Source organism: Labeo rohita, chromosome 24, assembly GCF_022985175.1.
Source record: "Labeo rohita strain BAU-BD-2019 chromosome 24, IGBB_LRoh.1.0, whole genome shotgun sequence".
Taxonomy (NCBI): domain Eukaryota; kingdom Metazoa; phylum Chordata; class Actinopteri; order Cypriniformes; family Cyprinidae; genus Labeo; species Labeo rohita.
The window spans coordinates 26,533,410-26,549,103 of NC_066892.1; the positions used below are offsets into that span (position 1 = coordinate 26,533,410).

The 15,694-nt window shown below is 38.4% G+C and overlaps 2 protein-coding genes across 4 annotated transcripts in view; one reads left to right on the forward strand and one right to left on the reverse strand.

Annotated features, from left to right (window-relative positions):
- Positions 1-8,796, forward strand: part of adarb2 (adenosine deaminase RNA specific B2 (inactive)) — a 188,110-nt gene extending 179,314 nt beyond the window's left edge. Inside the window, exons 8-10 of the mRNA XM_051098702.1 lie at positions 78-259; positions 3,710-3,891; positions 7,224-8,796. Coding sequence (XP_050954659.1) covers positions 78-259; positions 3,710-3,891; positions 7,224-7,391 — 532 coding nt within the window. The 3' untranslated portion in view covers positions 7,392-8,796. The remainder of the gene's footprint in view (positions 1-77; positions 260-3,709; positions 3,892-7,223) is intronic.
- Positions 8,797-13,008: 4,212 nt separating this feature from the next.
- wdr37 (WD repeat domain 37) overlaps positions 13,009-15,694 on the reverse strand; it is a 43,298-nt gene continuing 40,612 nt past the window's right edge. For all 3 annotated transcript variants that reach the window (XM_051098336.1, XM_051098335.1, XM_051098337.1), the window contains one exon: positions 13,009-14,728. In XM_051098336.1, the coding sequence (XP_050954293.1) occupies positions 14,597-14,728 (132 nt within the window). In that variant the 3' untranslated portion in view covers positions 13,009-14,596. The remainder of the gene's footprint in view (positions 14,729-15,694) is intronic.

A 15,694-nucleotide genomic window follows, 5' to 3' on the forward strand; every position in this document is an offset into this window, starting at 1 on the left:
AAATCCTAGAATGTTTTCCGCAAAAACCTGTGAGGGAATAGACTACACCTTTCTTAACCTTTCTGCACTCTTAACAGGTGGAATGTACTTGGCCTGCAGGGGGCGCTGCTTAGTCATTTTGTGGAGCCGGTGTATCTGTACAGCCTGACGGTGGGCAGTCTGAGACACACGGGTCACTTCTCCAGGATGATGAACCACAGGCTGGAGAGAGTCGGACCTCTGCCCACCTGCTACCACCGCAACCAGCCTTTACTCAGCGGTATTTGTTTTAAACATTTTCTTTATCGTTAACAGCAGTGTTTTGTCTGGTCAGTTGGCATTGTTAAATTTAAAGGTCCATGCTGACCTGTAGATCCCTGTGAGCAGGGTACTAGTGTAACCGGTCTCACTCGCACCTCATCAACAACTAGCATGGGAGGCTAAAGAGGATGTGAACATAATGAAGGCCAAGAACTGTGCAGTAATAGCTGTGCTTGTAAACCTCACTCTCCTAGCCTCAAGATGCTCCCATGCTGGTTTGAATCCCGCTTGAAGCTGTGCAAGTAGGACCAGTTACACTAGCAAACTCAAGGTTGTGGGTTTGATTCCAAGGGAGCACGCATATTAATAAAATGTATGGCTTGAATGCACTGTTAAACCTCAGACCTTGCCAATGCCTTAGCAGACGTGACCTTATGCGCATGGAGGACACTCTGTCTCGCTCCATCACTTTGTTAAACTGCTCTCCTGAGCCTCAGTATGGCAGACGGACTGCTGTATTGGATCTACCCATCCTCCAAATCAATCTCATCAAACACCTTATCACTGCCATTGAAGAGGAGAGCGATCCATTCACTCTTCCTCTCACGCCCAGTGGGCCGCACTTCTCCGGCACGGCCCCTTTCACCACCATTGATGAGCTTCTGTTCCTTTGTCTGGATTCTCTTGTTGGGGAAAATGGGCTGGTTATTTTAGGCATCGCCATCATAAAGGGCGCAGAGTTCCCGAGAAGCGGCCAAGATTTCTTATCATAAAAGAAGCAAATGACCCCTTCCGTCAGGAAGCTAAAGTGAGGCTGTTATCATTGGTCATACATGCACTGAACGCTTTGTATTATCTTAAATACAGCATCACATTTAGTGTTCTAGCAGCATTCTAGTGTAAAATACTCTGCATGATGTATAGACAACATCATTAGTGACTGTAAATGAAGACAGCTTGAGGGAAAATAAAAATGACTGGTATTTCCTTCAAACTTTTCCTATGGCTCATTATTTGTATATTATTGACTCATTATTTAGATTCAGTTATGCACAGGGGAGGTCATTAAATTGTTTTAGTAAATGCAGGTTGCATTTTATTACACAAATGTTAGATTGAGTCTCCAAAAAACAGCATTTTTACAAATAAGGTGTATTTAATAAATGTGCAAATATGAAGGTGCTTGAAGGTTGAGAAATAGCACTCAAATTATATACAGACAGTACTGTATGAGATGAAAACTCTCGACATATGTGACCCTGGACCACAAAACCAGTCATAAGTAGCACAGGTATATTTGTGGCAATACCCAACAATAAATTGTATAAGTCAAAATAATTGATTTTTCTTTTATGCCAAAAATCATTAGGATAATGAGGAAAAATCATGTTGCGTGAAGATATTTTGTACATTTTCAACCATAAATATATCAAAACTTAATTTTTGATTAGTAATATGCATTGCTAAGAACTTCATTTGAACAACTTTAAAGGCGATTTTCTTTCTTTTTTTGCATCCTCAGATTCCAGATTTTCAAATAGTTGTATCTCAGCTAAATGTTGTCCTATGCCAGCAAACCATACATCAATGAAAAGCTTATATATAAACCAATTTTAAATATTTGACCCTTATGACTGGTTTTGTGGTCCAGGGTCACATATTAGTCTTAAAGAAAAAAGTTTTATTCTGCATGATGGAGTTTGCAATGTACTGTTCCAAACAGAATCAGTATGAGTAAAACACAAAATCTGGTACAAACTATGCAACAGCCAGCTCCAACAATGCATGAAAATCAAGTCAAGTTACCTTTATTTATATAGCGCTTTTAACAATACAGATTGTGTCAAAGCAGCTTTACAGCATTAAATAGGAAAATAGTGTCAATAATGCAAAAAAAAAACAAAAAAAAAACATCTATATACATCTGTGTATGTACAAAAAAGAGCAGTTAATAAACAAACTTCATACATCCAGGCCAGTAGGTGTCAGTATATAAAGAAGAGCTAGCTAAACATGAAACATAACTTACTTAGCACACCTTTAATTAGCTTAACCAAGCAACTATCTTAAGCAGTGTTCTTGAGATAATGAGCGTCCCGAGTTTGAATCCCAGCATGTGGACCTTTCCTGATCCCGCCCCCCTCTCTCCCACTTCGCTTCGCTTCGTCTGCTCTGCACTGTCCTATCACAATAAACAGGCAAATATGCAAAAAAAAAACAGTAAGAGACTGTCTTTGTCAACCAGTTTTAACAGCATTACGCTAGCCAGTTTTATTTAGCTGTTTCACCTGCTTCTCCAACACCAAACGAACTAACATAAACCAGACTGAACCAGTAATTGGTCAAATGCTTCAGACTAGAAACTCAAATTCATGTAGTAGTGGAAAAAGAGCCGTGTCTAGATAGACCTTTTTACCGCAAAGCTCTTGCACAATTCACTCCAACCTACTCTTTGTTAGCAAAAATGAGATTGTGTGTGTGTGTGTGTGTGTGACTTAACTGAGGATGTCCTTTAAACACAGGTCGCATACTTTAGTACATCACTTTTAGAAGATACAAAGTGGCACTTAAGAGTAGCTGTATGTCAAACACAGTGATCACATTTAGCAGCATCTTGTGTAAAATACTCTAGATGATGGATAGACGACAGCATTGTGACTGACAGTAAATGATGAAGCCTGCTCGAGGTAAAATACAAATTAAATGCTCTATTACAGACATATAGGGATAAACCGAATGCAGAGTATGAAATGACACTGTGAATAAGTGAGGTTTTCAGAAAGAAGCCACGTTACGGCATAAAAGGATATGCACATTATTATAGCAGACAATTTATTCCACCTGTTTAGAGGCTCTGAATAGAGAATCTGAGATTTGTGAGAGGATTAAAGTAGTAGTTCAACCAAAAATGAAAATGCTTCATCTACCAAATGCGTATGGCTTTCTTTCTACTGTGGAAAACAAAATGAGATACATCACACAATGTCTAGGTTGCTCTTTTTCAAAATATGAGTTCCAGAGTTCCAATACCTTCAAATGTAAGCAAGCAAGCAAGTTTTGTTAAACCATAAACACCATCATACTCTGTCGATTTGAACAGTAGCACAGATGTCTTCTATGTCAAATTTCTCTCCTAGATCAACACTCTCCGCAGTTTAAACGTGCTAAAACACGCCGTTGCGTCTCACCTATGTCATTCACAAGTCAGCAGTACAGTGCATGGGCTTGCTATGATACTCTCCACTTGAAGAAAGAAAGAATTCCATGCTAATTGGTGTAGTGATGCGGCAATGATTGAGCAGCCCGAGAGATCCTTTGTGCCTGGAACCAGTGTTTACCTCAAAGATAGCACAGACGACACACAGACATGCTTGCCTGCTAATGAAACACTTCAGCAATCACATGCTAAATAGAACCTCCCTCGAGTGCTCTTTCTTACCCATCTCCCTCTCTTTTCTCGTATACACAGGCCTGAGCAGCAGTGACTGCAGGCAGCAGGGGAAGTCCGTGTGTTACAGTGTCAATTGGACGGCAGGTGACACCCAACTGGAGGTGCTCAATGCTTCTACTGGGAAGAGGAGAGACTCCGGGGCTCCGTCCAGACTTTGCAAGCATGCGCTTTTTGCACGTTGGATCAGACTCTATCGCAAGGTGAGATCACTGAAAAAATAACCAGATTTATTTCCAAAATGTTACCCAAACGAAAATTAGCATGGGACTTAATTTTGTCCGTTGGAAGGCATTGCGTTCTCAGTGTTGCCAGCAGGGGCACTATACCTAGCATTAGTGTAAACTGAAGAAATTTATTTTTTTAAAATGCTACCCGAAGACCACTAACCAAATTATGTTTGCACAATGTACCATACCACAGTCAAACATTTATCACATACAATCTCTTAAAAAGTATGGAGTTTACAGTACATACTGTGCAGTATGCAGAACACTAGTATTCCATTACAAACATAGCCTTAAATTCAATATTCCCCTCACAAACAAGGGAAAAAAATCTAGGGTGGGACTTGATTTTGTCCATTGGGAGGCATTGCATTCTTAGTGTTGCAGGGGCACTATAGCTAGCATTAGTGTAAACTGAAAAAATAATGAGATTTATTTCCAAGATGCTACCCGAACATCACTAACCAATTTATGTTAGCAATAATGTACCATACCACAGTCAAACATTCATCACGTACGAAAAAAAGAGTATGTGGTGTACAGAACATACTGCACAGTATGGAGAACACTAGTTTTCCATTACGAACATAGCCTTAAATTAAGAATGAAATGTTTTGATCGTCTTTTGACTTAAATACAAAATCCCTTGTTGTGAGCTATGAACCGCTTCATAACCAAGGAAATAAATCTAGGCTGGGACTTGATTTTGTCCATTAGAAGGCATTGCATTCTCAGTGTTGCCAGCAGAGGCACTACAGCATTAGTGTAAACTGAAAAAATAATTAGTTGTTTCCAAGATGCTACCCAAACATCACTAATCAAATTATGTTAGCACAATGGCCCATGCTACAGTCAAACGTTCATCACCTACCATGTCTTAAAAAGTATGCAGTGTACAGTACATACTGTGCATACATTACAAAAACAGCCTTAAATTCGGAATGAATGTAAATTGCAATCGTCTTTTGACATCCAAGATCTCTATTGTGATGAATGAACCAGCTTTACAAACAAGAAAGGAAATCTAGGGTGGGATTTGATTTTGTCCACTGTGAGGCATTGAATTCTCGGTGTGCCAGTAAGGGCACTATAGCTTGCATTAGTGTAAGCTGAAAAAATAACCACTTTATTTCCAAGATGCTACCCACATGCCATTAACTTAATAATGTTAGCACAATGTACCATACTACAGTCAATTGTTCATCACATACTAAAAAAAAGTATGCAGTGTACAGTTTTGCAGTAGCCTTGAATTCAGAATGAAATAACATAGCCTATATATGTGACCCTGGACCACAAAACCAGTCATAAGGGTCAATTTCTAAAATTTAGATTTATACATCATCTGAAAGCTGAATAAATACGTTTTCAATTGATGTTTGGTTTGTTAGGATAGGACAGTATTTGGCCAAGATACGACTATTTGAATATATAGAATCTGAGGGTGCAGAAAAATCAAAATATTAATCACCTTTAAAGTTGTCCAAATGAAGTTCTTAGCAATGCATATTACTAATCAAATATTAAGTTTTAATATATTTACAGTAGGAAATTTTACTAAATATCTTCATGGAACATGATCTTTACTTAATTTCCTAATGATTTTTGTCATAAAAGAAAAATCAATAATTTTAAACCATACAATGTATTTTTGGCTACTGCTACAAATATAATCCAGCGACTTAAGACTGGTTTTGTGGTCCAGGGTCACATATATATGCTGAGTTTCAGTTTATTTTATGACAGCAGGGAAACTCAAATGGCAGAAAGCGACATCCTATTTGTTTTCTTTATTTTACAAAAGACCTTTTACAGTGATGCATTATTAAGACAGTAAATGACAGTGTTTCAGCTGATTTTGCTGGTATAAGGAAACAGTTAAAGTAATGACTTGAAAGCGCAGTTGGTAACGTTACTTTATCAAAATAAAATGCAGTGAACCAAACATCAGCGTGCCTGCCTCATTGTGTCACTGTTGTAACGTGACTGAAGTACGAAGTCTATAATTTAGATAATAAATAATAGTTTTGCATTTGGATACATCGCAAATACGGAAATATTATGGGATATTTGGATTTGTGGAGCAAAAAGCTCGATTTCACAAACAGTGGAGTGCACTTAAAAGTATACTCTTTTGCCGGTGAAAGACACGTTCAGAATCAGCACATGGTAATTGTCTAGTGGGCTTTGTTTTCAAGTGCCCAACTCCTGGCATTCGCTGTTCTTCCGCTGGCGGTTATCAAACAGCGTTGCGTTACTGTGGGTGCCCCCTTCTGGATTGAGGTTGAATTGCGTGTATTCTTGCGTTATAAGGCCTCATGCACGGAACCGTGACAGTTCCGTACAAATACATGTATCATTACACCCCTAAAATATACATCATACATGCACACATCATCAGAGAAGAGTTTGTTGCTAATTGTTAATCGTCAATATTCATTTCATGTTGAATTCAAGTCCTGTTCACACTTGATACACAACAAAAAAATCTGAAGTCGCTGTGCTTTTGGTATCGTCCATTAGTAGTTACTGCCTGGTCACCATAGTAGTCTGGTCTGGTCACCAGGGATGCCATAACGGGAAAAAGTTTGGGCTGCAGCTTCGAAACGCCCCCTTCTGGTCACTGCATCTTAAAAGTTCAATTAATGAAAGCAGTTTGAGGTTAGGGATCTCGATGAAGGTCACAATCAATGGACCCTTGCAGAGTTTAAACTTAGGAACTTTCAATTACCAAATCAGTTCCAGTGGCATTTTCTCAGGTCAATATAAAGAACTAGTTGAGGATGAATAATTCTGTTTTTATTAACCACAACAGACAGCTCCCATTTGTTATGAGATGGAAAAAAAAAGCGTAGGGCAGAATTAGGCCCTCATCATGAAAATGTATGGGGGAGATGCCGGCTGCTGTACCAAATGCTGGCAGTTAAAGTCTAATGACTGTGGAAATGGTAATCATCTTGAAAAGCACTTGAGCGGCCTCCCATGGCAAACGCTCAGCGCTCGCAGTCAGGGACGCAAGAGCACACACGCTAATCTCCAAAGAAACTTTTCTTTTCTCCGAGCCCCTCCGTTCACCGCTCCCTCTTTTCGCTCACACTGTTTTTTCGTGTGTGTGAGTGTGCGACAAAGAAACGCACAAAAGCACGGAGAATGTTCAATTGCTTGTGAAATTTAAATGGAGAGATTACACAGCTGCTCAAACGCCACGTTTGTGCCGGCTCATTCGTTTTGTTTTGCACTCTCACCATCTCTTCTGTCTGTCCCCTCCTTCTTTCCTTCATTCTTTCTTTTGTTTCCTCTCTCTATAGCTGGTGGTCCGTGGGGCGAGTGGGACGCCGCTTTACTGTGAAGCGAAGCAGGCGGCCGGCACCTACCAGACTGTGAAACTGCAGTGGTTGAAGGGTCTACAGGAAGCAGGACTAGGGACCTGGGTCAGAAAACCTCCTGAGCAGGAAAACTTCACACTGACTGTATGAGTAATCATCCCCTCGTCACCAAAACCACCTTCACTTGCCAACCAGTCACCACAGAAGCCCTTTCTCACCCCTAAAGTCAACAACATCCCACTGCCACAAATTCTCCACAGGGAGATGACAAGAGTCGCAACTAGGTGGTAAACCTTGTTCTGTCAAACTCTTGCTACCAAAGTAAAGATAAGGCACGGAAGAATTTTGTACTTTGGCTTTCATGGCTTCTGTAGGAAAGGGTACGGTTAGATTTTTCTTCCCACACCAGTAAAGCGCAAACCCTGGCCCACAGACGATTCCATAGATTTCATTGGTCATGTCAGACACAATCCTGAATACTTACCTCTAACCTGAGTAACATAGTGTTGGAAGCGTATCCCTGATAGATATTATTACTATTTGTTACAATTAAATCCCTGCCAGAAGTCTGGACTTTTAGACAGGTTGAGTTTGTAACAGGGTTGACCAGTGAAGTAAACTGTGGGGAGGGATTTGCACTTAACTAATATAGAAAAATTATGTTTATGGTTAAATACATGTTCTGACATTATAAAAGATCCTATACCCATCCTCAATGCTTAATTAAAACGTATAACAGTAGTGTAGTAATACCTTGTTCTAGCTAATCTAATTCAGCTTTTCTCAACCAGCAAGTGCTATGCTAAGCTAGTAGGCTAAGCTAAGAACAAATACAACGTAAAATTATTTTTTTTAGAGTTTTTAATCAGGCTCAGAATCGAGTACCCATGAAAAGTTGTCTTTGATTGAATTGCTTTGGTGTCTGAAGGGGACAGGAATTGCAGGACATTGTAAGATCCTGTTTAAAACTGCGATACTCAAATGACACAAATAATTGCACACCGAATATTGCTATGAGTTTTGAGTTTTAGCTCACCAGATTCATTGACAAAGAAAAAACACTTGTAGCAAGCAAATAGCGCTGACTTTCCCACCGGATGTGCTGTAAGTTTTTACCAGTTATTATCGGGGATGGCACGATTAGCCAATCAGAATCTAGTATTCCACAGGGCCATGTAATGATAAAACATGAGTTCCAGAAGCTTCCACAATACCTTTAGTGTGAAGGTACAATGCCTTCATACCCCCCGAAAGTGTTCGTACCCATTTATTACGTTTTATGTTGCAGCCTTTTATTAAACTGCTTTAAATTACTTTTTTCCCCACATCAGTGTACACTCCATACATCATAATGACTAAGCAAAAAAGGGGTTTGTACCAACTTGTAACAACTGCAGATTTATTAGAAATAAAAGACTGAAATGACTCCATTGCATAAGTATTCATACTGTATTTCATTACTGTATTTACATACGCTCAGGATCACTCATTTCATTTGTAGATGTTACTACACTTCAAGTGGCATTAAACTGCAAAAAAAAAAAAAAAGGTCTAACTGCTGAAAATGCATATCAGAGCAAAAACCAAGCCCTGAGGTCAAAATAACTGCCTGTAGAGCTCAGAAACAGGCTAAAATTCAGCTGCATTGAAGGTTCACAGAAGCATGTAGCCTCCATTATCCATAATGGAAGACACTTGGAACCAGCTGGCCAAACTGAGCAACTGATGGAGAAGGGACTTGGTTATACTGGTGACCTAGAAGCTGATGGTCTCTCTAGTTGAGCTCCATGATCATATATGCAGATAAAAGAAACTTACAGAAGGACAAACATCACTGCAACACTCCACCAATCCGGTCTGCTTGGTGGTGTGGCCAAACTTAATCCTCTCAGACATAAGAAAATCCACTTGGAATTTGCAAAAAGCACCTAAAGGACCCTCAGACTGTGAGGAACAAAATTCTTTGGTCTGATGAACTTCAATTCCAAGCATCATGTTTAAAGAAAACCAAGCACTGATCATCACCTGCAGAGTACCATCCCAAAAGTAAAGTGTGCTGGTAGCAGCCTCAAGCTGTGGGGCTGTTTTTCAGCGGCAGGGACTGAGGGACTCAGAGTAGAAGGAAAGGTCAGTGCACCAAAATATTGAGAAATATTGAGTCCAGAGCATTTAGAACCTCAGTCTTGCACACAGCAAGAGTGGCTTATAGACAACTCTGTGAATGTCCTTGGGAGGCCCAACCACAGCCTGGGTTTAAACCCAATCAGACATTTCTGGAGAAACCTCAAAATGCCATCCAAGCTGACAGGGCTTGAAGGGTGAAGAGGTGAGGAGAATAATGGCAGATGTTTGACAAATGCAGTTGTGCAAAGCTTGTTACATCATACCCAAAATGGCTGTAAAGGTGCTTCAACTAAGTACAACATTAAGGGTATGAATACTTACGCAATGTAATTATTTAAGCTATATTATTTTAATGAATTTGCAAAGTTGGCACAAATCTGTTTTTTGCGTTGTCATTATGGTGTATGGAGTGTACACTGATGTGGGAAAAAAAACTTAAAGCAGTTTACCACAAGGCTGCAACATAAAATGTTTTGGGTATGGGGGTATGAATACTTTCGCAAGGCACTGTAGATCATTTCAAAATTTTCTCTAAGTTTCCATACACTGCACTACACCGGAAGTTGCAGTAGCCATTGAGCTTAAATGCAGAAGCAGTTGTGCACTATGCACGATAATTTTGATTTCTCTCAATATTTAAAAAAAAAAAAAAAGATACATTTTAAAGGTCAGGGTTAGCCTTAGGGGGTGTTTTGCTCTGAAAAACAATGTATGTAGCTTTCGTGAGACTTACAGCAGAACAAGGGTTACCAGCTATGGAATCGACAACAAGGGGAAATGTGAGAAACGGGGACAATTTTCTCACAACACGGCAGATGGAAAGATGGTCACCTCTCTCTCGCTTTCTCTCTCCACTGACGGCTCTCCTGTAGCCGTCATTCAAACGTGCGTATGTGTGTTAACCTTCACCAAAGTGAAAGGCAGCCGCCGTCTTGTCATTATCTGCCCGTTTCCGGATGGCCTGCCCCTGAAGAGCTCCGACACGCTGTCCAATTAGAGGTCCTGTCAGAGTGATGCGTCCCTCATTTTCCTCTCTCTCCTTTGCCTTTGGTTCATTGGTACAACTTCAAAATGAGAAAAAAGACGGAACGAAAAAACAGTAGGGGTTGACATTGCAAAGACAGGTTAATTCAGCTCCATTTTGGGTGTGCAGGTTAGAGGTAATGGTGACAAGCTAATGTAAATGGTGCCATTACGACACCCCGGGTCTCTTGCTGTTTTTTAAGCCGGGACAGCTTGCTGCTTTAATACCTCAATCCCGCTCACGGGTAACGTGTCATTTCTCCGCTGGTTTCTCTTTGTGTGTCAGCGCTGTATCTTTACACAGAGTGTTCTGGGCAGAGACCTGCGTGAAAAGAAAGGAAAACGTCGGCGGCTTGATGTAGACACAAAAGACGAAAAGAAAATGGAGTTAAGAGTGCGAGTAGAGATCCGTGATTATGGAGTAATTTGTAGTTAATGGATTCATTTACAAACCGAGCACATTACAAATTGCTTCGTAAAGCCGACCCAACCTTTGAAACGCATGCCACTTTACCCGAGGTTTAACCAATGATTCTCCTGCATTCGTTTATTTCATTTACAGATGCATCTCATTCATGTCTTTGATTTAGATGCTTTCCGTGCTTTAACCTTGAATTATTTTTTCAAGTTATCACGATTTATCTGTGAAGATGTTTATTGTTGTACACAATCTTGTTACTCCATGATTATTAGGTTTTAATTGACTGGCAACATTTACTTTGCATAGTTCATTGTTATTGCATAATTTGTTACTGCTTTGAGTATATCATCACAGCTCATGTGTTTTTTCTTTAGCTTTCAGTATGTATTTTCAAATGTCACTTTGTCAACCTTTGCTGAGATGTCATGTATCCACCCCTTTACAAACGGCTCAAGATGTTACAGGGACACCTAGTGGTTGCAAATATATTTAAGGTTTTCTCTGCCCCCTGTGTAATGTCTGATGCTATATATTCTTTTAAACAACGAATCCATCCCAGCTTAAATGTGCTAATTTTGTCTACTAATAGAAATAGAATCTCAATAGAATGATGGTGAGACTTACAGATTGAACATGTGACCCAGCATTACCTACCTTTGGCTTCTTTCTGTTTTCTGGATTTATTTTATTCCCAAAAATTGGGAAAGTTGAATGGAACGATCGGTTTCGTAGTATTTCCACCACGCTGACAACCCAGTTTGAAACCTACATGATTGGTAAGACTGTTAATGCACGTGTCTTCTATGTACTGGTTATTTTAGTGTTTCACTTTTTTTTTTTGCAACATTCATTTTATGTTTGAGTTGAATTTCTTCTTCATCACAACAGAAACATTAAAAGCCCCAGACAAAACTACATCTTAAGTAATTCAGTCGTAAGGCATGATTGAATGGCAATATTGTACTAATGACTGTACATTTTGTAAAAATTTGTAAAAAAAAAAAAAAAAAAAAACAAAGAAAAAGAAAATGAAAAGAATACTAAAGATATCTCTCAATAAAGTGTACATTTTAACCCAAAAGCATATGCTGCTAAGGTGAAAAGTGAATGTTTATGTGAATAAAAACAAATGTTGTGTTATGCTTTGACTTGAATCTGTTTGTTGTGCTGTTTAAAAAAAAAAAAAAACTTTTCAAAAAAAACAATTATATATATATATATATATAAATTATTATTATTATTATCATATGTGTGTGTGTGTGTATATATATATACACATATATACATATATATATATATATACACATATATATATATATATATATATATATATATATATATATATATATATATATGTATATATACACACACACATATATAAACACACACATATATACAGACATACATATCTCAGAGGGAGGTCGCGTTAAGCGAATATTGGCCGTCATTAACAGAATTTTATTTATCAGTTAAATCTAAAGGCTGTCCGTCGCTTTGACAGATAACACGAGGGTGATCTATTGTAATTTGTAACTGTAATTCCCACCCCATCCAGTTGGTAGCAAGTGCTCTCCAATGTAGCAGCAGAGCAAGGGATCCACAACAAAAACGAAACTGTCACGAATGTTTTCCTGATTTGATTACGCACAGGCGAGCACACAGCTACAACGATCTATAACGCCACATTAAAGAGCGCCAAAACGGTATTTATTGCTTGAATTTCCTAATGAAATGGACAAAATTTGAAATCTGAGATTTGTTTCAAATCAAAAGTAACACAAAGCTTAGCCTATTGCGATTTACTGGACGGGAGGTGCACTATGTACTGTTTATTCATCAACCGAAAACAAACAGCATAGACCAAAAGATCAATTAGGATTCACAAATTGATATTGGTTCATAAAAATGAGAATTATTAAAATCGCTGTCACTGCAGGGTGTGGTGTTGAACATGAAACGTTACGCAGTCTCTCTATTCATCTGTTCTTTTCAATGTAAATGCATAAGCCTATATCGCCCTGTAGGTTCATAATTAAAAATGAAAATGTGAACTAAAGCAATTAAATGTGTTATAATTAAAATATGACAATTAAAATGATGGGTAATAATAGATAATGACGGAATTTTTACGACCATGTCTGTGTGTGTGTGTATATATATATATACACTTTTTTTTTTTTTCAATCAAAACAGTGATCATTCAAAGACATCTTCACTTTATTCTGAAGCCCAGCAGTGAATGATTTTGATTCTATATCTCTACATTATCATTACATAATGCAATATGTTTCTCCAATACAGCAAATTAAGTTCTCAAATAAAAAGTGAAATGGCTCAATACAGAATACCCCACAGAACATTCTATCAAGTTTAAGACAACTAAAATGTTGGCGATCAGACTCATTTTTAAAGGACGTTCTGATGGGTCATATGCATTGTTGTTTGACAGCTGGATAAAAGATGAGCATTTTCTATGCGTCTTTGCGTACATTTTAACTCTAAAGTCAAATACAGTCCATTAAACATGGACGCCACACAAATATACATCGCATAATAAACATCTTTTTGTTAGACCTAACGGACTGCCTACGTGAAAAGAACTGACACTTTCCACCAAGTCTTTTAGCACAGTCCAAAGTAGTTTGGTGAAAACCTGGTACTGCAGTAACGATACCAATTGTAACACACTGATGGAAGAGCTTCCATTTAAGGATTACTGACGAATGTGGAAAGTCATTCAAGCAAGGTTTCTGTAGATACGGCTATGCACAGTGGTTCACACATCACAAGAAGTCCAAAGTACATCAGAAAGCCTTTCAAGCGTCAGCAGATCACTCTGAGCAAGGCATCGACATTTGGTCCGATGATTATCGACGAATATTACAATATCGGAAACTCACTGTGGCAAACAACTCTTCCATGTAAAAACAACAGCAGTGAGCAACTTGTTCTGAATTCAGATGCGTCGATTCAATATTTACTTCTACACGACTTGAAAGCCCTTGAAATGGAAGTGAACATCAAACGCAGGGCTTCATAAACAGTCAATACATTTTTTTGTCATTTTCATAGGGTGAACAAGATTACACAGCAATTATACAGCATTTTGCTTCACATAGTTGACAAGAGAGGTGGGTTTGTCATGCAAATGGACTGTGGCAATACTGATTGGCTGCTCGAACGGCAATCAGAACATCAAGAAGGTGCGGATCCATAAATGCGGTTGCCGATTTCCGTTCACAAAAGGCAGAGTGCTCTACGTTTCTTTTTCCATCTCTATAAAAAGCCAAAGCAGAACTCTATACAAAACTAACCAAAAAAAAAAAAAAAATCTAAAATGCTATCATAAAATAAAAGTCATCTGTACAAAGAACATTGCACAACAAAAATACCACTAAAGTGAATGTAACAGCGGCAGGCCGTGAACAAAGTTTCGGCAATGTCCCGGTCTTGCAGGATTCACGAGTCGCAGTTTCATGCAAACATGTAAAAACGGGGTAACAAGACTGGAAGGAAGTTCACCACACTATATGACCTCGGAGCAGACAGCGCAGGACTAGTTATGCAGAATATCCATGAAATTCAGTCTTCCACACACGCCAGGCGTGACAGGATGATTACCGCGGGACAGTGAGTGTAGACGTCAACTGGGACAAAAAAAGTCAGTCTTATTACACATAACGTGAATGTGTTCATTTAAAATCTACTGCAGGTGTGGCACTGACGAATGTGTTCAGTCGTGATTACGTGGATGGGCCGCGTTAAGCTTGTGTACGTGTGAAGCGTGTCACTTCTCCTGCAGCAGGGCAGGGATGTTGATGTTCCAGCCGATGGCTTGGCGGTCGAAGCCACAGGTGAACAGATTGCAAGCTTGGTTCTCCTCGTTCCAGGCTGAGCAGCACACCATGCGCCGATGACCCTGCGTGTGAAATGCAACATGGTTGTCAGGACATATGAAAAGGAACAAAACAAGCTAATGAAATAGTTAAAGGGATGTGGTTCGAAACGTATTGAGCTGCCGTCATGGTTCGATACTAAAATAGACCCTTGTTAGAGACTGATTTGAGACGCTCTTCATGGGCAGCAAGTTTGTTAACAGCCACTCATGTGCTGAAAGAAAATAACATCTCAAGAGAATCACATGTGGGAATCGACTAATGTTCACTGTTGATTCTGATGACTCGGCATGATGCTGAACTAAGGATTTAAAATGTACATGTAGGGATATGCTGGATGCACAATACTGGATATTATTATTATAGGGGGTTTAAGCAGGAAATTTAATTAAAGTGATTGGTTTACACATTTAGATTGCGTATAAATTAGGGATGTCAAACGATTAATTGCGATTAATCGCATCCAAAAATAAAAGTTCATGTTGACATGCTATATGTGTGTGTACTGTGTATATTTATTATGTATATATAAATATTTATTTATAAAATATTTATATATAATTTAAGTTATATACAAGTATATCTATAAATGTTTTTTTAACATATGGATGTATTTGTATACATTTATACATACATAATAAATATACACAGTACACACACACATATAGCATATAAACAAACTTTTATTTTGGATGTGATTAATCGCAATTAATCATGATCAGCCCTAGTATAAATGTGTGTATATTTAAACATATTTATATTAATACATCAAAATGTATTAATATAAATATTATATTATTATTATTACAATTATAAATAATAATTGTAATTGTAATAATAATAATAATAATAATAATAATAATACAGCATTCTTACACCTTTTCCAAAGTAAAATTCAAGCACTTTTCAAGCACTTTCAAAGTGTATTTTCAAGGTTTTCAAGCACTTTACAACTATGGTAAATTACATGTTTACGTACATACTTGAGT